The sequence below is a fragment of the Trichomycterus rosablanca genome, chromosome 23, assembly GCF_030014385.1.
Source record: "Trichomycterus rosablanca isolate fTriRos1 chromosome 23, fTriRos1.hap1, whole genome shotgun sequence".
NCBI classification, from domain to species: Eukaryota; Metazoa; Chordata; class Actinopteri; order Siluriformes; family Trichomycteridae; genus Trichomycterus; species Trichomycterus rosablanca.
The window spans coordinates 15,163,295-15,186,783 of NC_086010.1; the positions used below are offsets into that span (position 1 = coordinate 15,163,295).

Below are 23,489 nucleotides of genomic sequence, written 5' to 3' on the forward strand. Positions count from 1 at the left end.
AGGAACCCTGTCTGATTACTGTCCCTGCCAATTGGGCGTCTGTGTAGACACTTGGTCGGTCGATAGCACTGCTGGGATTCGAACTCGGAATTGGACGACATAGCCCCTACCCCCTTCACTCAAACCCCTCTAATTCAACACAGAAAGGGAAACTATGCTTAGGGTAAAAGGTACAGCTTAGTAGGGTGAATTTAGTAAATAGGGTTCGCATCTCAGTGGGGTCACAATCTTGTCGGTCACTTTACAGACACAACTGGATGAGCAACAGCGACTCCGACACATAAAAGCTCTTTATTTTTAAGAATACATTTGAGTTTTTTGCCACAGCTGAAATCTGGCAACCCTGCTTACAAATCCAGGATGTGACACGCATGCAGCCGCAGACCGCTTCTTTTCACCTGCCAGGGGCGGGGTCTCACAAAGCTCAATATAGATCTCAATAAAGCCCTTCAGTGATCGATCGGTGATTGGTCGGCAGAAGTCGTAATTGCTGTTTGATTACTGTCCCTACCTGCTAGACACACAGCCAATCGTGTCTCTGTGTAGGTGCTTGGCTGGTCGATAGCACAGCTGGGATTCGAACTCTGAATTGCACGACATATAAAAGAACTAAACCTCAACCCCCTTAATTCTACACAGAAAGGGAAACTACGCTTAGGGTAAAAGGTACAGCTTAGTAGGGTAAATTTAAATTTGTCTCTACAGACACAATAGGATGAGCAACAGCGACTCCGACACATAAAAGCTCTTTATTTTTAGGAGTTTTTTTTGCCACAGCTGAAATCTGGCAACCCTACAACCCCTGAATTGTATCAAACGCTGAGTAAAACTACATATATACTATTAAACACACATTAATTCATAAGGCTGGATGTAAAGACCCTACAAAAACGTTCATCTCCAGTCCAACGACTGTAGAAAAAAAAAAAAAAACACACCGCTCCTCTTTTTTTTTTAATTCATGCAGATCTGTGCAGCTGCAGTGGTTGAAGAAAAAAAAAAAAGCCAGTTCTGATGAGGCTTAACACAAAAACGCTCCAATTTGAGTTAATTTTAATGGGCCGAGCCGAGAAAGGAAGGCGATCGGCATCACAAGGTTTCATAATGAGTCAATATATGTAAATCTTTACAAGGCAAACACAGTGGGGAAACAAAGACATTTAACTGAAGCGCCGGTTGATGTCTCCACTTTTTTGTGCGCATAATTTCTCCCCATTGAAAGGTATAATTGCCTGCTATTTGAAGATATTCATGCTCAATTTTTGAAATTAATTTCAATTGGGGGGAAATGTAGAAATGTCAGCTCCCTTGAAAGGGATTTGATTTCAATTATCCTTGCTCAAAGGACTGTGATTTCCAAATACACTTAAGCAAAATTATGACAAGAATTTTTGTTCCCAGAAATTCAGTGTTTAAAGAGCGATTAGGCGATAAATGGACTGGCTTTGAATTGGAGTGAATGCGCCGGTCTCCATCTGAAAGGCACTCAATTATCCCTGATTGGTCCCGTTATAATGTATCAAATAGAGATACCTGCTATTGCTGTAATTTGTGTGAAAATTAACATGCTGCAATTTCCACTAGAGGGAAAAAAGGAAGCCCTAATGGGTGCCTGAACGTACATCAATAAAACGGAGACCGAGGGAGGGGGAGACGGGGTAGGAGGGAGGGAGGGTGGTAGCAGAAACACACACACACAGAGAGAGAGATTGTGATTGAAGGAGAAAACGAACGATGGAGCGAAAGAAGAAGAAAAAAAAACTAATTTACTGAAAATATTACAAATTGCACCTGTATATAACTCCACCAAATTACCAGCCAATCAGTCTAGGGTGCCCATTACGCTTCCATTTAATCTGGATACAATGGCGGTCGATGTCCTCGCGGCTGACGAGACTCGAGGCTGACGGGCGAGAGACGCGAGGCTCGGGACGCCGAAAAAAGGGGTGAGGAAGTTAATGTTTTATTCAGCCAGCAGTTTAAACTGCCATCTCGCCAGGAACAGAAGCGGACGCCTAAGTGGCTATGGTGACAAGAGAAATTGTCCTTTCGGGTTTCAAGCTGTCGCCACAGGACCAGACAAGGAATCGGGAGCCGGTGGGGTGGGGGCGGCGCGTCCGGATGCGTCCGGAGGGGGACTGGGGTGGGGGGGTGGCGGTGAAAGCATGATGCAACCGTGAGGTCACCACCGGGTTGAAAATTGTGTCACACCTGGGTCGGGCGGAACTTTGCGATCCGAGATCCTCCCTCAAGAAGTGATGCGGGAACAAAGTGCGTATTATTTGACAGGATCCCGGATCGGAAAAGCAGCCCTTATCAGACGCCGTGAGACACCTTTCCACCCGGAGGATCCACCCACGCCACTTTGGATGACATGTAGTGACCACAAAGACTAGACATACTGTATAAAGACCAGACAGGATTCCCTATCAGTCCACTGGCTCCACAGCGCCATCAGCTGGCCGAATGTGTCACTGTGGAAGTTACACTGACAGAACCATACCTCGGGTCTGAGAGTAGACTTGGAGCAGACGGGACACATAGGGCCTGAGCGGGAGAATGCGATGGGTAGGCGGCGTGTTCGATTCCCACAGGCCTGGTCCTCACACAGCAGCCAGCCCTGATGAGAGAGAGAAGAGTGGGGTTATGGGTGGCATATAATGTTATATAATATATTATATAATATAATATTAATATTATTACAATTAATTAATAATAATATATTATATATTATATATATATATATATATATATATATTATATAATATAATATTATATTTAACAGCACATTATTGGGCCTTGATTTTTTCTAGATTAAAAAAGCTATTTTTATTTTAATGTTTCAGAACATTAAAGCATATAAAGCATAAGCATATTTGTGACCAAACAGTGACGGTGAACATGCCAAATGTTCTAAAACAAATGAAATAAACAATAAGCAGCATAATGCACATTATAAATCAGCATTAAACTCGCTGTATCAGGTTGCACATAGAGCAGGAGAGCTGCTGTATCCCAAATACCATCCTATACACTATATAGAGTGCTCATTTCAATTGAGTCAAATGCCCAGACGACTGTTTTGAGCGCACTGTACAGTATCTTGTACGCGAATTGAGACACGGCCTTCCAGTTTGCCGTTAATTGTGGTCAAAAATTTGTATTTTGAGGTGTCAAAAGTTTTTAGTCGGTGTTTTTATCATTTAAAGCAAATTTGGTACCAAAAAAGCAAGCTATTAGAATTAATGCAAGCCTTTAGGCCTGTCAATTATGCCACTTTAGCCAACATCAGACATACAAATATTCATCCTACATCCAATCTGGTCATTTCCAATTCCAGACTGTAAATCCGCTGCTGCTTGCACGACCCTTGACCTGATCAAGGAGTGCCGGATCACCGCACGGCCCCTCCGAAACACATTCTGCTAGTGTAGGGTTCCATCACAGAGCCCTATCGCGTATGGAGAGCCACACTATGTTCCATGTGACCTCCCCCCCATCATGGAGGATGGTCTAATGGAGATGAGACCCCGTCCGACCTGCCCTCGATCAAACACGGGCAATTAGGGTTGTGTGGATGCCCAGCCAGGTGCTAGTGCTTTAGACTGCTGTGCCACTGCTGTATCATTAAATCACATTACAGTGTGTGTTTTTGTTATTATAGGTATATATACATATATATATGTGTGTGTGTGTGTGTGTGTGTGTGCGTGATTTAAAAACTACACATACAAAAAGCTTTATATAAATGAACAAAAGAACAAAAAAGGTCCTACAAAAGAGCTTTGTGGGATTCCTTAAGTAAATCAACTCAAGCAGATACAGATCGGACGATTATATAGTTCAGGATATATCGTTTGTGCTGTACTGTGTTTTAAGTCTAAATTTGCATGACTGCCGCCACCTTTTGCCCAATTTGGCAACAGTGGGAAGAAAACGGTCAATAAAATGTAATTAAAGCAAAAGAAAAGCGAAATAAGACGAGGAAGGGGGGGAGAGGAGCGTGCTTGCGTATAATTAGAGAGAGAAGAAAATTCTGTTCAATTTCCACCCATCAATTGCCCCCTCGGAGGCCCTAGCAATGATCATCATCGACGCGGGCAGCCCCGGATTTTCCTCTGCGGTGCCGGTTCTGTGGGTTCAGAGGCCTGGGACAGGTGCAGGAACCCCCCACTGGCCGTGCCTGTCTTTGCCCTATGATTAGAGCAGGGGCCGGGGCTAATGTGGGTAATGCACAGCTAATGACTGAGCCCCCCCCCTTAACCCCTCACCCCGAATAAAGCGCTCTCTCTCTCTCGCACCTGTCCCGCGGGGCATTAGCAGGGCTGCCCGAGTTACCGCCGGCCGGAGAAATGACAGAGCCGCGGCGAAGTGGCACAGCTGCGAGGAAGTCGGAGGGAAGGACCACTAAGCTGTTGGTTATTTAGGATAACTCCCCACTAAGACGGGGGAGAACATGCAAACGCCACACAGAAAGGAACCGGACAGCCCCACCTGAGGATCGAACCCAGAACCTTCTCGCCATGAGGTGCTACCCACTGAGGAATCTATTTGTACATGCAGACCTGCACATGTTTATTACAAAAATGTGGATGTTTTGCATCATGTCCCAGTTTAAAGATAAATCTGCTTTTAAAGGTGGGTGGCTATCGGCCGGCCGGGTGCCTACACAGACACGATTGGCTATGTCTGAGGTAAGGTGGGCCAAAGGGTTTTTTTTCCATTACTGCTGCAACGCCGGCCTCGGCTGGCTGGATAAAGATGATGATCAGTGCGTAACTCTCCATACGCTATACTGATTCTAAGCGTGAACCCACGACTGGCAACCGCGCTCGTTTTGAAGGGAGCGGGTGTCAGGTACTACATAATCGTCCAATCTGTATTTGCTCGAGTTGATTTACTTAAGGAATCCCACAAAGCACTTTTGTAGGACCTTTTTTGTTCATTTATCTAAAGCTTTTTGAATGTGCAATTTTCAAACACATAGCTGGCTTTTGTTTCTTGGGGATGTTTACGTGGGTTGGTATTGTTCTGTTGCTTTTTCTATCAAATCAGGAACTTCAGTCAGGTAGGGGTCTGTGGCAGCGAAGGAGGTACAACTGGGTAACTGGATACGACTAGATTGGGGGGAAAAGGGAAAAAATGGGCAGCGTTTGCAATCATAGTTCAAATTAGTGTCTGGAATCATTTTTCAGTCGTTTTATCAGTTGTGGTTGACATGACCGTTTCAAAATGCCATGAAGCTCTAAGGTATTACAGAGCGGCTCCTTATTTGTTGATAATGTACTGGTACGTGTCGAGTATGGACGATACACATGAGAAAAATCAATAAGAACGATCATGTAGTCTGTATATAAAGCATTTAATCTCACAACCTGAGCTCTGATCATTTCGGAGGGTAACTATCAAGCCAAACATGGGCTCTATCACTTTCACGTGCAGGTAAACACGTGTGCCACACACCATCACTGTACGAGACTTACAACTTAATCAGGATCAACCACTCGCTTTTAATTCATTTCTCAATTAATCTCCTGTGTAGTGAGCCGTTATTTAAATAACCAGCGACAAGCTCTGGTTCTAAAACAAAGTGGGGGGGGGGGGAAGAATCCAAGGAAGGTAATTGAATCCTGACATATGTGAGCTGTTTGGTTTTCATTTTGAGCGGAGCGACTGTGTTATCACCCCTCTGTTTGCCCTACAGCCCTTTTGTGCTCGGGGAGGCCCAAGACTAAACCAACAGAACGGTTCCCATGGGCCAGGAAAAGACAGTGCGGGGCGCATTCTTGAGTGCGAAGAATGCATACAGTAAGTAGACTACGGTGTACCGGACCATTGGGGGGGCACAGCAAACGAAACAAAATAGGCCGCATTTATTTAAAATAATGAATGAATGAATGCACTTATTAATCATTGACAGTCCAGGATAGAATTAAGTGTCAACTACAAGGTTAGTCAGAGCAGCCATGTGATTCCAATCACTTCTAGAACTGGTCATTTTCTTGAAATCCATAAATAAAACATATTTTTTGGTCCAAAACTGGCATGAATCAGAAGCTAACCACTTTTCAGAGCCAAGTGGGCAACAGAATGCCAGTCATGACTGTCCAGCTATAGCTGGTGGCTCTCTGTTGAAACATGGGTGACGCTGACCACTCTTAGTGGGTGTCGTGACACGAATGTGACTCATGAGCATCTTTTCTGAAAGCCGGTTCTGGTTCCAAGACCATTTTTTGTACTTTTTTGAAATGGGTCCACTCAGCTGCCCATGTTTATAGAAGCACTGTGTAGTTCTTCAATTACTGACTGTAGTCCATGTGTTTCTCTGCATGCTTTGTTAGTCCCCTTTCATGCTGTTCTTGTGTTCCCACAGGAACACAACAGAGCAGGTATTATTTAGGTGGTGGATCATTCTCAGCATGGATCAGACACAGCAGTGCTGCTGGAGTTTTTAAATACCGTGTCCACTCTATTAGACACTCCTACCTAGTCGGTCCACCTTGTAGATGTAAAGTCAGAGACGATCGCTCATCTATTGCTGCTGTTTGAGTCGGTCATCTTCTAGACCTTCATCAGTGGTCACAGGTCGCTGCCCACGGGGCGCTGTTGGCTGGATATTTTTGGTTGGTGGAGTATTCTCAGTCCAGCAGTGACAGTGAGGTGTTTAAAAACTCCAGCAGCGCTGCTGTGTCTGATCCACTTGTACCAGCACAACACACACTAACACCACCCAGTGTCACTGCAGTGCTGAGAACGATCCATCACCCAAATAATACCTGCTCTGTAATGGTCCTGTAGTGGTCCTGACCATTAAAAAACAGGGTGAAAGCAAATCAAAAAAAGGATGTAGAGAAATAGATGGACTACAGTCAGTAATTATAGAACTACAAAGTGCTTCTATATGGTAAGTGGAGCTGATAAAATGGACAGTGTAGAAACAAGGAGGTGGTTTTAATGTTATGGCTGATCGGTGTATATATAAAAAACCCTGCAAAATTAACTAAAGAAAGAAAATGAGAAAATTAATGTTAATTAATTAACATTCGTAGGATCGTATGACGGCTGCAGACAGTCATTAAACGCGCTGGCATTGCCGACCACTGGTGCGCCCACAACGTGGAAATAAACCATAAATTCATAGTAGTAGTAGTAGTAGGTGCACGCAACCATAAAGGATCAGTTTAGATAAACGGCTGGACTAGAAGGAACCAATCAATATTGAGATTGCAGTAAAAATACAAACGAAATTAAACGGTTTATTTTTTAAGCCAGTGTCGTAAAGAAAGAAGAAAAAAAAAAATCAGGAAATCTCAGCGAAGGGGGAAAAACATCTAATTGAAACACTAAGCGGCTGCTCGGAGAGATAGAGCGAGAGAGAGAGGCAGTATAAAGCCTCATAATTGCATAATTATACCAGTCGATACCTGACATAGTGAATACAGCCACTTCTGCAGACGTCAAATGAGTTCCACACAATTTAACCAAACACTGGGCTAAACCTGAGGGCGATGAATCAACGCAAGCTAGCGGAAAAGGTAAAAAAAAAAGAAAAGAAAGAAAAAAAAGGCAAGCTCGAGCCTTGCTCGTCTCTCTCCTCCTTCTCCATTACAAAAATAATGTGTTTAAACCTGTTTCTTTGTTCGATGGACTTAAATCAAAACCTGGACTTTAGCAGGAGGAATTCCTGCATATATATATATATATACAGTGTATCACAAAAGTGAGTACACCCCTCACATTTCTGCAGATATTTAAGTATATCTTTTCATGGGACAACACTGACAAAATGACACTTTGACACAATGAAAAGTAGTCTGTGTGCAGCTTATATAACAGTGTAAATTTATTCTTCCCTCAAAATAACTCAATATACAGCCATTAATGTCTAAACCACTGGCAACAAAAGTGAGTACACCCCTTAGTAAAAGTTCCTGAAGTGTCAATATTTTGTGTGGCCACCATTATTTCCCAGAACTGCCTTAACTCTCCTGGGCATGGAGTTTACCAGAGCTTCAGGTTGCCACTGGAATGCTTTTCCACTCCTCCATGACGACATCACGGAGCTGGCGGATATTCGAGACTTTGCGCTCCTCCACCTTCCGCTTGAGGATGCCCCAAAGATGTTCTATTGGGTTTAGGTCTGGAGACATGCTTGGCCAGTCCATCACCTTTACCCTCAGCCTCTTCAATAAAGCAGTGGTCGTCTTAGAGGTGTGTTTGGGGTCATTATCATGCTGGAACACTGCCCTGCGACCCAGTTTCCGGAGGGAGGGGATCATGCTCTGCTTCAGTATTTCACAGTACATATTGGAGTTCATGTGTCCCTCAATGAAATGTAACTCCCCAACACCTGCTGCACTCATGCAGCCCCAGACCATGGCATTCCCACCACCATGCTTGACTGTAGGCATGACACACTTATCTTTGTACTCCTCACCTGATTGCCGCCACACATGCTTGAGACCATCTGAACCAAACAAATTAATCTTGGTCTCATCAGACCATAGGACATGGTTCCAGTAATCCATGTCCTTTGTTGACATGTCTTCAGCAAACTGTTTGCGGGCTTTCTTGTGTAGAGACTTCAGAAGAAGCTTCCTTCTGGGGTGACAGCCATGCAGACCAATTTGATGTAGTGTGCGGCGTATGGTCTGAGCACTGACAGGCTGACCCCCCACCTTTTCAATCTCTGCAGCAATGCTGACAGCACTCCTGCGCCTATCTTTCAAAGACAGCAGTTGGATGTGACGCTGAGCACGTGCACTCAGCTTCTTTGGACGACCAACGCGAGGTCTGTTCTGAGTGGACCCTGCTCTTTTAAAAAAGTATCACAAAAGTGAGTACACCCCTCACATTTCTGCAGATATTTAAGTATATCTTTTCATGGGACAACACTGACAAAATGACACTTTGACACAATGAAAAGTAGTCTGTGTGCAGCTTATATAACAGTGTAAATTTATTCTTCCCTCAAAATAACTCAATATACAGCCATTAATGTCTAAACCACCGGCAACAAAAGTGAGTACACCCCTAAGAGACTACACCCCTAAATGTCCAAATTGAGCACTGCTTGTCATTTTTCCTCCAAAATGTCATGTGACTCGTTAGTGTTACTAGGTCTCAGGTGTGCATAGGGAGCAGGTGTGTTCAATTTAGTAGTACAGCTCTCACACTCTCTCATACTGGTCACTGAAAGTTCCAACATGGCACCTCAGGGCAAAGAACTCTCTGAGGATCTTAAAAGACGAATTGTTGCGCTACATGAAGATGGCCAAGGCTACAAGAAGATTGCCAACACCCTGAAACTGAGCTGCAGCACAGTGGCCAAGATCATCCAGCGTTTTAAAAGAGCAGGGTCCACTCAGAACAGACCTCGCGTTGGTCGTCCAAAGAAGCTGAGTGCACGTGCTCAGCGTCACATCCAACTGCTGTCTTTGAAAGATAGGCACAGGAGTGCTGTCAGCATTGCTGCAGAGATTGAAAAGGTGGGGGGTCAGCCTGTCAGTGCTCAGACCATACGCCGCACACTACATCAAATTGGTCTGCATGGCTGTCACCCCAGAAGGAAGCCTCTTCTGAAGTCTCTACACAAGAAAGCCCGCAAACAGTTTGCTGAAGACATGTCAACAAAGGACATGGATTACTGGAACCATGTCCTATGGTCTGATGAGACCAAGATTAATTTGTTTGGTTCAGATGGTCTCAAGCATGTGTGGCGGCAATCAGGTGAGGAGTACAAAGATAAGTGTGTCATGCCTACAGTCAAGCATGGTGGTGGGAATGCCATGGTCTGGGGCTGCATGAGTGCAGCAGGTGTTGGGGAGTTACATTTCATTGAGGGACACATGAACTCCAATATGTACTGTGAAATACTGAAGCAGAGCATGATCCCCTCCCTCCGGAAACTGGGTCGCAGGGCAGTGTTCCAGCATGATAATGACCCCAAACACACCTCTAAGACGACCACTGCTTTATTGAAGAGGCTGAGGGTAAAGGTGATGGACTGGCCAAGCATGTCTCCAGACCTAAACCCAATAGAACATCTTTGGGGCATCCTCAAGCGGAAGGTGGAGGAGCGCAAAGTCTCGAATATCCGCCAGCTCCGTGATGTCGTCATAGAGGAGTGGAAAAGCATTCCAGTGGCAACCTGTGAAGCTCTGGTAAACTCCATGCCCAGGAGAGTTATGGCAGTTCTGGGAAATAATGGTGGCCACACAAAATATTGACACTTCAGGAACTTTCACTAAGGGGTGTACTCACTTTTGTTGCTGGTGGTTTAGACATTAATGGCTGTATATTGAGTTATTTTGAGGGAAGAATAAATTTACACTGTTATATAAGCTGCACACAGACTACTTTTCGTTGTGTCAAAGTGTCATTTTGTCAGTGTTGTCCCATGAAAAGATATACTTAAATATCTGCAGAAATGTAAGGGGTGTACTCACTTTTGTGATACACTGTATATAAAATAAAAAAAATCCACCTGCCACTTGACGCTCGGTCCGAGACGTTTTCGCTCCGCCTGGCGCCCTCGATCCAGCTGCATATATTACATCACATCGGAACGGGCGATTACGTGCGGCTGAGTGCGAAAGGCTCGGAGACGGAGGCTTTGCCCGGGCTTTGTACTTCAGTAATCAACAGATGTACTTACAGGCCGCGGCCTTAGCGCCGCGGAGGAGCTGAATGGGCGAAAAAAGGGGGGAAAAAGCGTCCACTTTGTACATCTTCGCCTTAATCAAGGCTTTTCTATTCAGCAATTTGACCTTTTGTTCAAAACAGGATTATCACCCCACCACCACCAGAACCACCACGGCTGCCGCCGCCGCCGCCGTCTTTATTTTATTTATTTATTTAGTTCTCTCTGTGGAACCAGTTACCAGGGGCGACCCATGTGACGAGCGTAATTGCAATAATTTGTTAAACGCCACGGCAACCCGCATCAGAATGGGGAGTAAATATAAGAAGGATGGAGGGGGGGGGGGGGGGGGGGGGGGTTTGTTGAGAATACTGTCATTTCGTTCGCACAAGGACTCGGAGGATGGTTGACGAGCGAGAAATGTGCGGGGTGGGGTCGGTGTACAACAGGATCCGAGGAGAGCGGCGCGTATTTGTTTTGTCTCCGGAGCGCCGGTTTATTGGCGACGGCGGAGCCTTAAAAAGGTGGATGCGCCAGTAATCCGGGCCGTGATTAATGCCCCGGGTTTTGCTCGCCTCGCTCTACAAACACCTCCGACTTCCAATCTGTAACCATGTAAGCCTTCGGTCCGTCTACCCCCCCCCTTACCCCCGCTCCATTACGCAGGCCGGGCTTTCTCGGCGAACAAACAGCTCTATTTGAGCTCTCCCTTGAGCTGAAAGGAATCCTTAATTACACAATATTACCCCTCTTCATTGCTCCCGGTGTGGGAGGGGATGCCATGGGCCCTGGACTTACAGGGGTGTTAGCATTCACAGCCAGCAGCTGGTTTACACCTACTGACAATGGGGGCCCCCCCCACCGGGCGGAGGGCTCGCTCAAGGGAGGTGGCTATATTCACACGACTAATTGATTTCAGCGCAGTCGAGGGACTACCAGCACACCCCCCCACCACCCACCCACCTTCCCAACACCCGGCACATCCTCAGCTTCAGGACTTTCTATCGCTGCTAATGGGGCGCTCCAAAAAGCTCAATCGGCCTCTCGGATCTAAGCGTCGTTACGCATTCGTCAGTGCGGCACGCGCATTCCAGGACTGCGCAGTTACAACCCATCAGGGTGTCTGCAGGTTACAATTAATAAGACATTAAGGACTCAGTTGTTATTTGATACGCTCGCAGTGTCTATATCAAATTTAATAAAGCAGGTCCTGACTTGAGGTCCTCGCCAACCTAAACCTAGCACACTTCTATTGGTTTGAGACGAAGCCCGGTGCTCACCCATGCACAGTGTGATTAACCTTGATTAATATGCACACATATACACCGATCAGCCATAACGTTAAAACCACCTCCTTGTTTCTACACTCACTGTCCATTTTATCAGCTCCACTTACCATATAGAAGCACTTTGTAGTTCTACAATTACTGACTGTAGTCCATCAGCTCCCTTTCATGCTGTTCTTCAATGGTCAGGACCCCCACAGGACCACTACAGAGCAGGTATTATTTGGGTACTGGATCATTCAGAGCGCTGATAGAGTTTTTAAACACCTCACTGTCACTGCTGGACGGAGAATAGTCCACCAAGCAAAAATATCCAGCCAACAGCGCCACGTGGGCAGCGTCCTGTGACCGCTGATGAAGGTCCAGAAGACGACCGACTCAAACAGCAGCAATAGATGAGCGACCGTCTCTGACTTTACATCTACAAGGTGGACCGACTAGGTAGGAGTGTCTAATAGAGTGGGCAGTAAGTTGACACAGTATTTAAAAACTCCAGCAGCATTGCTGTGTATGATCCAGTCATACCAGCACAACACACACTAACACACCACCACCATGTCAGTGTCACTGCAGTGCTGAGAATGATCCACCACCTAAATAATACCTGCTCTGTAGTGGTCCTGGGAGAGTCCTGACCATTGAAGAACAGCATGAAAGGGGGGTAACAAAGCATGTAGAGAAACAGATGGACTACAGTCAGTAATTGTAGAACTACAAAGTGCTTCTATATGGTAAGTGGAGCTGATAAAAAGGACAGTGAGTGTAGAAACAAGGAGGTGGTTTTAATGTTATGGCTGATCAGTATATATATAAATAAGCTTGTCGAGTTGTCCTGAGGTCTGGACATTTGTTCCACGAAAAATTGGAAACCGAGGAAATAAAACCACGAAACCGATTTGTGGTTCGCGGTGCGCCGACGTTTGCAAGAACGGCCGCGTCTGTAATCCGATAAAGGGCCGCGATAAACAAACGGCATGTGTGAGGTGAGCGCAAATTAGCCCGGGTTAAATCCTGACAGAGCGGTCAGGGACAAAGTGCTCGCAGTGGCAGGCGAATCCCACGCCACTGGTTCCGTCTGAGTGTTTCTGAAAGGCAGCACGATCCGCGCACAGTCGAACGGCCTCGTCGCCAACGATCCGGTCCTTAACGTTTTAATATCCCGTCGAGGTAGACTGCACACTTAACACTTCAAATGCACTGACGTGGCGAGAGGAGGGATCAGTGCCACAGTGGCTCAAATTGTGGATGGTTTTAATTATATGACTTCACTGCACTCTTATACCCCTTTTCCACCGACGCGTTCCGGTTCCCGAACCTGACTTTGAACCGGTTCCACGTGTTTCCACCGGGGGAAAAAAGAGGTTCCGGACAGCGAACTAGCGGGCCAATCCGGCCCCACAGAATACTTGGTTTTTCAGGCCGAACCGTGACGTCACCTGTGGGCGTGTCGTGTTGTACAGCACAGCGACAGTAACAATGGCGTCAGCTGGGGTCTCGTATGGAGCTCAATGCCTGGTTCACACTACACGATATTCGCCCTGATTTTCGCTCGGCGATTGATTTTCCGGGTCGGGAGCAACTCGGCGTTCGAACAGCCAATGAGAACGCAGGATACAGCGTGAGGGGAAACGCAGGAGAGGACAGGGGCTTAATTAATATAGTTTATATCGGGATACACCGACACGCACACGTTTTACAGTATTTCTGATTTGATCGTCCTCTACAAAACATAATACCCACGCTGCATTGCAAAACTTACTACAGAACAAGCCATATACTGTTCGTGTTGCCAAATCCACTCAGATTCATTTATTTCTCCTCCTTGATATTACGCTGCACATCAGCGCACAAACCCTTTGATCTCTCGCTACTTGTTGACGTTCCTTTTTTTGGACGTGGTGTCATTAAACTTCTCGTCACTTAGAAAGAAAAAAAGCGAGACCAGAGAAGCTCGCCTGCGATTCCAGTTGGTGATGGATGGTGTAGTGTGAAACCCCCTATCGCCGACCAGTCGTGTAGCGTGAAATACACACCGACTGAAAGACTCCCGAGTGCAGGAGATTCAGTCGTATAGTGTGAACGCCCACTGTTGATGACGCTGCTTGGTTCTCAAAAACTCGTGGAAACCTGAACAGAACCGGTTCAAGAACCATGGTTTTCTTTTACAGGCTGGTCACAGTGCCCATGTTAACTCGTGTCCACTGTCGGAAGCACAAACAATGTGCATGTGATGGTTGTAACTGGACACTGAAGCGATAATAAGGTCATTTGGTCCAACTAATGTCCAACAATTTCCTGCTGTGTACCCATGGAAGACATGACACCAGGCCCCCAAAGCCCAGTACCAGAGAAACCGTTATGCGACCGCGATAGCCAGATGTGATACTGGGAGGGAAGTCCATGGTTGTTTGAGCAAGACGATCCCAGGCCTAATTCTACACGAGCTACAGTAGGATGTTTGATAGATAGTGTGATAGTGTGCTAGACTGGCCTGCCTGCAGTCCTTTTGAAACCGTACGGCATCGTGAAGAGAATCAGAGAACTTGCAAAACTGCAACAATTAGTATCCTTAGTTCCCAACTGATTAAAAAGTGTAATTAATAAGAAAGGTGATGGAACATGGAGGTTACCACGCCTCTGTCCCAACATTTTTGGAGCACATTTAATTTGTTTAGTAAAAACACTGTATTTTTGACAGTTCAGGAGAATTAAAAGTGAATATTAACTGTAATGATTTTGAATAATCTCATATAGTGCTTTTTAAATTCTAAGTTTCCCTTTTTTTGGAGATAAGAGCTCTCACTGTGGTCCGTTGGAATCCTATACCTTATACATTTTGGGTCTGTTCAAAAATCTAGTCAGCTGCTTTGCTGCATACTGCCTAACTGGGAGGCAGATTATTAGACGCACTACTTCACCCCAGTTTTCGCTTACTAAGCTAGCACAGTTAGCCTCACGGCATTCAATCTAATGGGCTGAGGAAGCCCAGGTTTTATTGCATATCCTATCTTTTTGGTTTTTGATTAATCTGATAATGACAGCCTGCTATTTTAACTCCAAGTTTCCTCCAATTGAAGATAGGAGCTCTCGCTGTGGTCTGTTGGAGTCCTATACCTTCAACATTTTGTACATTTTGTTTTAAATAACATGACTGCTAATCTCAAGATTTACATGTTCAGCATTCAGTGGACGCTTTTATCAAGAACGACTTCCAATTGTGACGATATACAATCTGAGCAACTGAGGGTTGAGGGTCTTGCTCAAGGACCCAACCGTGGCAACTTGGCGACGGTGGGGCTCGACCCGGCAACCTTCTGATTACTGCCCTGCGGTTGAGTGAGAATGCTTCGTTTCTTGACAACTGCATATTACATGTATAGTGTGAGGCAAAATCAGAGTGTGTTAGCACTTACACTGTAGTATTTCCGGACGTGGCGTCGGACGTCCAGCAGCAGTCTGTTGCCGATTCGGACGGTGTGCCGCAGCGGGCTCCCGTTACAGGAGATCTGACAGCAGCGCCTCAGACTCGGTTCGATCACGCTTCCCTGAAACAAACACATTCACATTTAGTATGTATACATGTCTTCTTATTCGGCTTTACAATCGATAGATGTTTGGACACAACAGCCAATGGAAACGGAAAAAGGAATTAAGGATGCAAAGCAGATTCCTGTAACTTCGGCCAAGTTCAGGAGGGTGTGGCGGCCGTATTGTTGCTTACGCAATGGCCACATGTCAACATTTAATACAGGTTTTTACAGTTTAAATACTTCCATAACTGACAATTTAACAAGAGCAAACTTGTTTTCTTTACAAAACTTTAGACCAGGGGTGTCAAACTCATTTTCCCCGAGGGCCACATCAGCATTATTGTGGCCCTCAAAGGGCCGATTGTAACGTATTCTGCTGTGATTGCAGTCTGTTGTTTTTCTTGGAGGTTAAATTCTGCATTTATATTGTCCTCCTTTACCACAGACACGGCCTCATAACACAAGAGATGCACCGGTTTCTCTTCCTGAAGCACAAACTTGTTTTCATTTTCATTACATTTTCTCCTTCTGCTTAATTTTCTTACTTATCTTCTTTTTGGGATTATGTGTAAATATTTCTTAACATCATCTACTGGCGGGCTGTGTCACTTTGCAGGTCACAAAATCAGCATGCGTTTTGAGAGATGCAGTTAACGTAGGATTTTACAGTGTATTTTAAGACAATTGTTCTGCCCTCACTAATAGTTTATCCCCCTTGCTCAGACAGACAGACAGACAGACAGACAGACAGCTCTCTTCAGAATACAGTCGGTTTTATTTGCTTCCCAGCTGTGTGATACACTGTGTGCACCAGAATGAAGTAAAAATACAAACAATAAAAACAATAAAGAACTTAATACAGTAAAAGCACACAGCTGTAGTCAAGTGTTACATCTGGTACAATATGAGATTTAACCAAACGTAAAATAGCGCTAACGAGTTAGCATTTTGTGTAAAGATACTAATTGCTATAGTAACGGTAACAATTGTATTTAATTACGGTAAATTTGTAACTAAAACGCTGTGATATACTCACTAATCATTTACAAACAACTGAGAATATAAACGCCACTACTTACAGACGATGCTTTGGTAATATATTACAAGATAATTATTTATATTTATTATTATTGTTTACATTACTACCCGCGTTCTTTTGCCGTAAAAGTCACATGGCTTCTCAGCGAAGGTCAAAGTTAGTTGCCGTGACTACGATGTCACCAGTTAAAGGCTTAAAGGCGCAGGTGTCCTATTAAATTATAACTGCGTCTCTGTAACGACTCGAACCATCACAACAATCGTACAGTCGTTTAAGCTCTCGCGGGCCACATTAAATGACGTGGCGGGCCGGATCTGGCCCGCGGGCCGTGAGTTTGACACCCCTGCTTTAGACCATCACCTTCACTATCTTTTACATTATGGTTGCTATGGATACGTATGTTCATCTTTATAATAAGGCAGCTTTAAAATGTATGTACTGTCAATGTTTATAGTTAAACTGTCAAGTACAATAATTAGATCTTCCACTGCTAACAGACTATACTAATGTACGTGGTTTAATGTACGAGGGATCTTCAGAAAGATTCCGGACTTTTATATTTTGGTTGGAAGCGTAGAGAGGAGTAGTAATTGATCGTGTCCGATTTCCACCTTTTTAGACGCTCAAAGAAGCTTCAAGGGGAAGAAGATTTTCACGTGATGATGATGTGAAAGCAGCGGTGCATCAGTGGCTACACGCTCAACCAAAACCAGTTTTTGCAGACGGCCTTAAAAAGTTGGTACGACGCTTGGAAAAATGCATCAGAAGAAGACTACGTCGAAAAGTGATGTCATTTGTTTTTGAAATTCTTAATAGAGTTAAAAAAGTGCAGAAACTTTTTGAAGAACCATCGTATTAAAAAATAGAAACACTAAACCACTCTTAATTATTACTGGTCATTATTCATTAAGAATAATAAGTAACGTAAGGCATTGTTCGTACTGGCTGAGTCACTTTTACCACGTCATATAAAACAGTTTGTCTCATTGGAGGCGCTTTGAACTCTAACCCAGTTTGAGGTGAAGTTTGAGCACCACGGCAAGTGCAAAAAATCGCGAGCCCCACACGGCAAAAGTGCACGGTGCCACGCTCTATACGAAACAACGAAACAGCTGGCACAAAAGCGGTTTTGCTGCTTCTCATGTGAATGCGCCCTAATGCTAGAAGATTTGATTCTAGCTTCGTCCACGCTTCCTCAAGAACACCTATTAATCATGAAATCAATAAAACGGTTAACAATAAAGTCACACTTAGTGATTGTCTGGCTGCGTGTTAAGCCGGCGACGGTCCTGTCAAGATATGGTCGGGGAACACTGATGATCAAACAGAAGGTGGAAATCACTTCAGCTCTTTATTGCTGTCTGTTGTCGCCATTGCAGCTCAAACAAGCCAAATAAGCACAACTTGGGGGGGCATTAATGCATCATCATTACACATCACGCAAACGTTCCTTCTCCAGTCGAGACCTGCGCTCGGCTTTGGTTTATGACCGGCCAGAAGTGTGTGGTTACTGTTTGTCCGGACCGCCGGTAGTCGCTGTAAACCATTAGGCCATTTATGATGTTTACCTCCATCATTGAATAGCACTTTGAGAGGTACAGCGCTTCTACGCAAATACTTTTTCCTCCCTGCGGGCTCCGTCTGCTCCAGGAAAGTGTGTTTGCATTCCTGTTCCCGTCCTCCCTCTCCGTGCGGCCGATTCTGATAAGAGCGCTCGCTGCGGCCCTGCTCTGCCTGTCCGAGAGTCAAGGCTTTCCTCGGCGCTCTTCCTTTCATCCTCCTACGCCCGTGCTCTGAAATACCGCGCTCCTAATTATTACATGGTCTTATCAGTGCGGCTCGGGCATCCGTGGATGTGAGGTGGACAGTGTGTGTGTGTGTGTGAGAAAGTGTTTATAAGAGAAAGGTACTGCAGACTACACACAGCTTTTCCATTTATAACCCATGATGGTAAATCAATGTGCTTGGGTAAATCTTTACCATCTTCAAGATGTAGGTTCCTGGCTGGTAGGGTTGCGAACACGGCTGATGAGGAGCGCGCGCTGCTTTTTATGAGTTCCCGAAAGACGAGAGTAAGCTGTACGCCGCTGCAGCGTGTGTTAGCGGTACTCTTAATTAGCGCTAGATAAGCCTCCCGCTCCCTCGTCCGCTTGACCTCGGCATGGAATGAGACAGCTGGACCGCAAGCTGGAGGGCATGACTAGATAGCCATGCCAAAAAACCCCAAACACTTCTATCAGAGTGCTAAAAATAAGGGAGTGACCGGTGTGTTAATACCTACTTCAGAGCAATGGAAATCAAAGTGGGGTCCGAGGGCTCCAGGGATCCACGATGATGTCGAGGCGTCTGATTTGAGCGTCCGGGTGGAAAAATCCAGGAACCGGTGTTTTATTTTGCATTGACCAAAAAACATGGGACATGTGATCCTGTATGGCTGATAGATATGAATATTTAATGTTCCATTTCCATTACACGATGCCCTATGTACTCGATTCCACTCTTAGCAAGTGTTTCCGTAGCTAAGTGACCCGTACTGTACTCGAGCACCCGTGCTAAATTTGGCAACCACTCTCGGCCAGGCACCAAGCGTACCCAAGCGGGTTATAGATCATGGATAGATTGAATAGTTACAGAGCTATTGAGGCGTGAGGAAAATATGAGCGCCATATTCAAACATAACTGATCAGCTGGGCAGTTGTAGCTCTGCGCAGGTTTGAAGGTTGCCAGGTTGCCGTACAATCCCCACCATGGACAAGCAATAAAATAAAATAAAATCACTGAAATAGGGCTAGAGTAAAATTTAGGACCACAAAAACCACAGTGCGTGCAAACCGAAACTGTCCTATTGTTGCTAATACTATTGTTTACAGTCAGTTCCCATAGTGCATAGGGTATGGTGTCAAAACCTAACCGTCAGCAAACTCCTCCTACTTATACTGATATGTAAGGGCACATTGGTATAATACAGACTGGCAGGTTATGAGGGGCATTATGAGGGCCCAGTTATACCAATTATATCCATGGGTATGGGGTACCTACACCGCACCAGCCACACTGGGGCATTCGGGTTGCCCAGCGGTCTAACGTGCAAGCCTTTCAGCGCTAGGGTGTCCACAGACAGGATGCGCCACAGACCAGGTAGGTCCGACCCTCTCGGACATGTGTGACACCAGCCACACCGGTGGATTCCGACAATTGTACCGCATGTGGTGGATCACACTATACTCTACTGTATATGTTTCTCCACCACTCATGATGCTGGAGTTGATGTGGAAACAACATCTGACCTCTCCTCTCTTGGAGAGGGACAATTTCGTCTGTTATTAGCACCCATAAGACTTGGATTTGGGCGCTTGAACCCCATGCACTCGAGTCCTTTACGATCGATAAGTTGGATTTAGAAAAATAAACTTAAATCCTTGAGAAAACGAACTAGCATCCAGACCAATCCCCTACCGTTATTAATGCTATGCTATACTACAACGATATTACTATTAAGTTTTCTCCACCAATGGAATTCCTCGCTCGTTGTTTTAATACAATAAGTCACATTAAGCGATGTTCCGATCGTATCGGCCGAGTGGCTTTTACCGTGTCATATCAAACAGTTCGTCTCATCGGAGGCGCTTTGAAAACGTCAGCGGCAAACTGGGTCGCAGTTCAGTCAGGTGAACTTGGAGCGGCACTGAAAGTGCAAAAATTGAGTGCACGGTGCCACACTCCATAGACCACTGAAGTCGTGCGTCATTCTGTAGTCCTCGTTATGGCCATATTTGGAGACCCGGGTCTAAGTCACATTTCCTGTAGAAAAAAAAAAATCGGCTCTAACGCATCCTGTGCTGAATAAACATGTTCAGAACTCTGTACGTTTTGTCCTGTGTAAGTTTTTCTCCTGTACATCACTGGATCCTCTGAATTACGAGGTTTTTAAAGGATCGTAAGACTAATAACGCTACACGAAAGCTAACGCTACTGCGCATTAATTAGGCGTCACTGAACTCACCAACCGGCGGCTCGCTTTTGTTGAGTACAACCAAAGGCGTAACACCCGACCATCCTCGCTTTCTACTTTAATGTAGCTAGCTACTAAAAATATAAAGTAAAACTTGTGAACATCACTGCACTGTTACACCGGTGAATCCCGCTGCTTCGTGCGGTTATTTAAGAGGCTTCCAGTCTAGTGACGTCAACTCAGTGCGCAGCAGCATTAGCTTACATGTAGCGATATTCATTAGGGATGTCCCGATCACGGTTTTTTGTTCCCGATACCGATCCCGATTATTCATTCTGATCCCGATCCGATACCGAGTCTCAAACCGATACTTGTATTTTCTAGATATTGTCTGGATAACACTGTTCACACTTCAAGTACATTACAGTTATTCAAATTAATCCAGTGTATATGTTTAACAACTAAACAGCTCTGCAGTGCTGAAGGGAAAAATGCTGCATCCAAGCTATTGCTTAATGTTTAGTATTTTTACAAAATCAATCAAAATGAGTGAGATAATTAGTTTTACTTTCAACTTTACATTCGAAGAAAAAAAATCTGCTTAATGCAGTGATACACTAAAAATGAGCAGAAATCTGTGTAGCAGCTTAACTTGAATATAAGAAAAAAAGTTACTTAAAAGCATTACAGTAAAACCTGAATACCAAAATAAAATGGAAAGGCTCTTTTGTTATGAAGGAAAGCCAGTTCTTAAAGTGCTTGTATTGTGACAATGGTTTGATGGACGTTTCTATGCGAAGTGAGTGCGTTTTGACCCTTTGGGGCTTCCATAGTGCATGGAATCGCGTGCTTGACTCTAGCTGTCCGCTATTCGGTACCGTAACAGAAGAAGTTAATAAAGTGTTCTGCTCCCGACAATATGTGAATATACTAGAGATGGGACGATCGATCGGCTATTAATCGGTATCGGCCGATTTTTTATCAAAATATGCTATCGGCGATCGGCCGATATCTCCTAAAAGTAGCCGATCCGATCGTGTGATATATAAAGATCACGTTAAGCTTAACAGCTCAGTGGATCGATCCAGACTTTGAGCTACGAAGCACCAACCATGGCATCAAAATTCGTCAACAATCGTACAGAAACCATCGTGAAAGCTCTTCATGACCTAAAATAACATCATTAACGTTGTGCATCATACATACGATGTAATTTTGCTGATTGTAATATTTACTTTAAAAAGAAAATTCAATCCGGTCACATCTGAGTCGATTCCATCAGCACGTTATATAAACTCCTGGTTCACTTTGGTAAATCGTGAGCGGTTCTTGCTTGTGATGTAGATGAGAACAGAAAACGTTACAGAGCCAATCAGAGGCAAAAGTTTATTCATTACCAAATTCGTTAGTTCAGGATCATCTGCTAAACTTTTAGCTCCTTAGACGGAACGAGTCTGACTCGGTTACAGATCTGTGGTAATAGCAGTTTAATGAAGCTTTTTAATGTAAGAGAGTCACACAATGTTCTGTAGTAGCTGGTGTTTATTTAAAACCACAACATTTAATTAATAACAGTAAACACGGAGAGATAACTGAGAAGAGAAACTTACGCTTCACATAAAACGAATCGACTCATGAATCAATGAATCACTTATAGCGATACTGTGAACAAAGCGTCTCTTCTAAAGGCACAAACACACACACGCACGGCTCCGGTTTATCTTCACTGTGAGGCTCTTTTTAAGTTAATTTACTTTATTTACTGCTAAATCCCCCCCCCCCCCCCCCCCCCCCCGATCGGAATCGGCTATCGGCCATCGGCCGATAATACTGTAAAATTCTACAGTAATGAACGCAGCTCTGCTCCCACCGCCTCGCGAAACGCTCGCATTGCAGACGTTACACTTCGCTGTTGGACTTGTTTTGCTTTCCAATTCAAACTATTTCCACACAGCGGACATGCTGACGTAAAACAAAAGATCGGGATTAGGATCGGGTTTAGTAAAGCCGATTCCGATCAGTTAAAAAATGCCTTGATCGGATCGGGACATCCCTAATATTCATAATTTGAGATAAGATTCTCTATAAAACGAAACGTAACCGCTCTGGAAATTTTTTTATGACTACAGGATGCGAGAGGCAATTTTTCGAAATCTCCATTCATTTTTCCCCATTCAAAATTTCTCTTAGACCCGGGTTACCAAATATGGGCATAACAACATGGCGTGGACTACAATATGACGACACGACTTCAGTGGTCTATAGGAAACAACGACACACTTGACTGATGACGTGTTACTCACCGTTCCCTCAAACGCGCTGTCGTAAATGTTCTCGGTCCCGCAGTCGGGACAGGCGAAGGCAAACCTCTCGCAGTCTCGGTAGCGTTCCTCGTCCGTCAGCTGAGCCGGGACGCCGACGAAACTGTCGGATTCCTCCTCTCGCTGCTGCCTCTGCTGGGCGCGGAACTGAGTGGGGTCCAGACCTGGAGGACAGAGGTGCGACAGGAACATAAATACACGTGACTGTCAATACTCAGCTTTCCTCCATACGCAAACGCACGTCTCGGCCGATCCTGAACATATGGAGTGAGTTTGAAATATAAATTTAATGCCCAGCCAAAGTGTTTCCTCCATAACAGCTTCTATTTCTTTAATAATGAGAAATAAACCACGTTTGATTGTCGTATATAAGGAAAGAGAAGAAATTTAAAAAGAGGAATGGCCGGGAGAGGCGCGGTTATGAGTAAGGCAGACATCCCAAGTCTCCCGGAAGTTCCGGGAGTCTCCCGCATATACATAGCGGCTCCCTGATGCCCCCAAGTCAGATCAAATCTCCCGGAATCTAGAACGAGCGGCCAAGAGCGACACAAACGCGCACGCAGGCGACACAGACTTTATTCCTGATCGTATATTAAATCTGTTATACAATCTAGCGCACTGTGTAGGGAACATAAATCAAGTGTCTAATTCACTATCTAGTGCACTATGAAGGGAACATAAATTCATATCTAAAATACTATCTAGTGCACTATGTAGGG

General features: G+C 44.8%; 1 protein-coding gene across 1 annotated transcript in view; it reads right to left on the bottom strand.

Moving 5' to 3' along the window:
• The window catches only part of pola1 (polymerase (DNA directed), alpha 1), a 78,379-nt gene that overhangs the window by 19,138 nt on the left and 35,752 nt on the right, over positions 1-23,489 (bottom strand). Inside the window, exons 32-34 of the mRNA XM_062985781.1 lie at positions 22,753-22,934; positions 15,342-15,473; positions 2,504-2,620 (exon numbers count right to left, since the gene is read on the bottom strand). Coding sequence (XP_062841851.1) covers positions 2,504-2,620; positions 15,342-15,473; positions 22,753-22,934 — 431 coding nt within the window. The remainder of the gene's footprint in view (positions 1-2,503; positions 2,621-15,341; positions 15,474-22,752; positions 22,935-23,489) is intronic.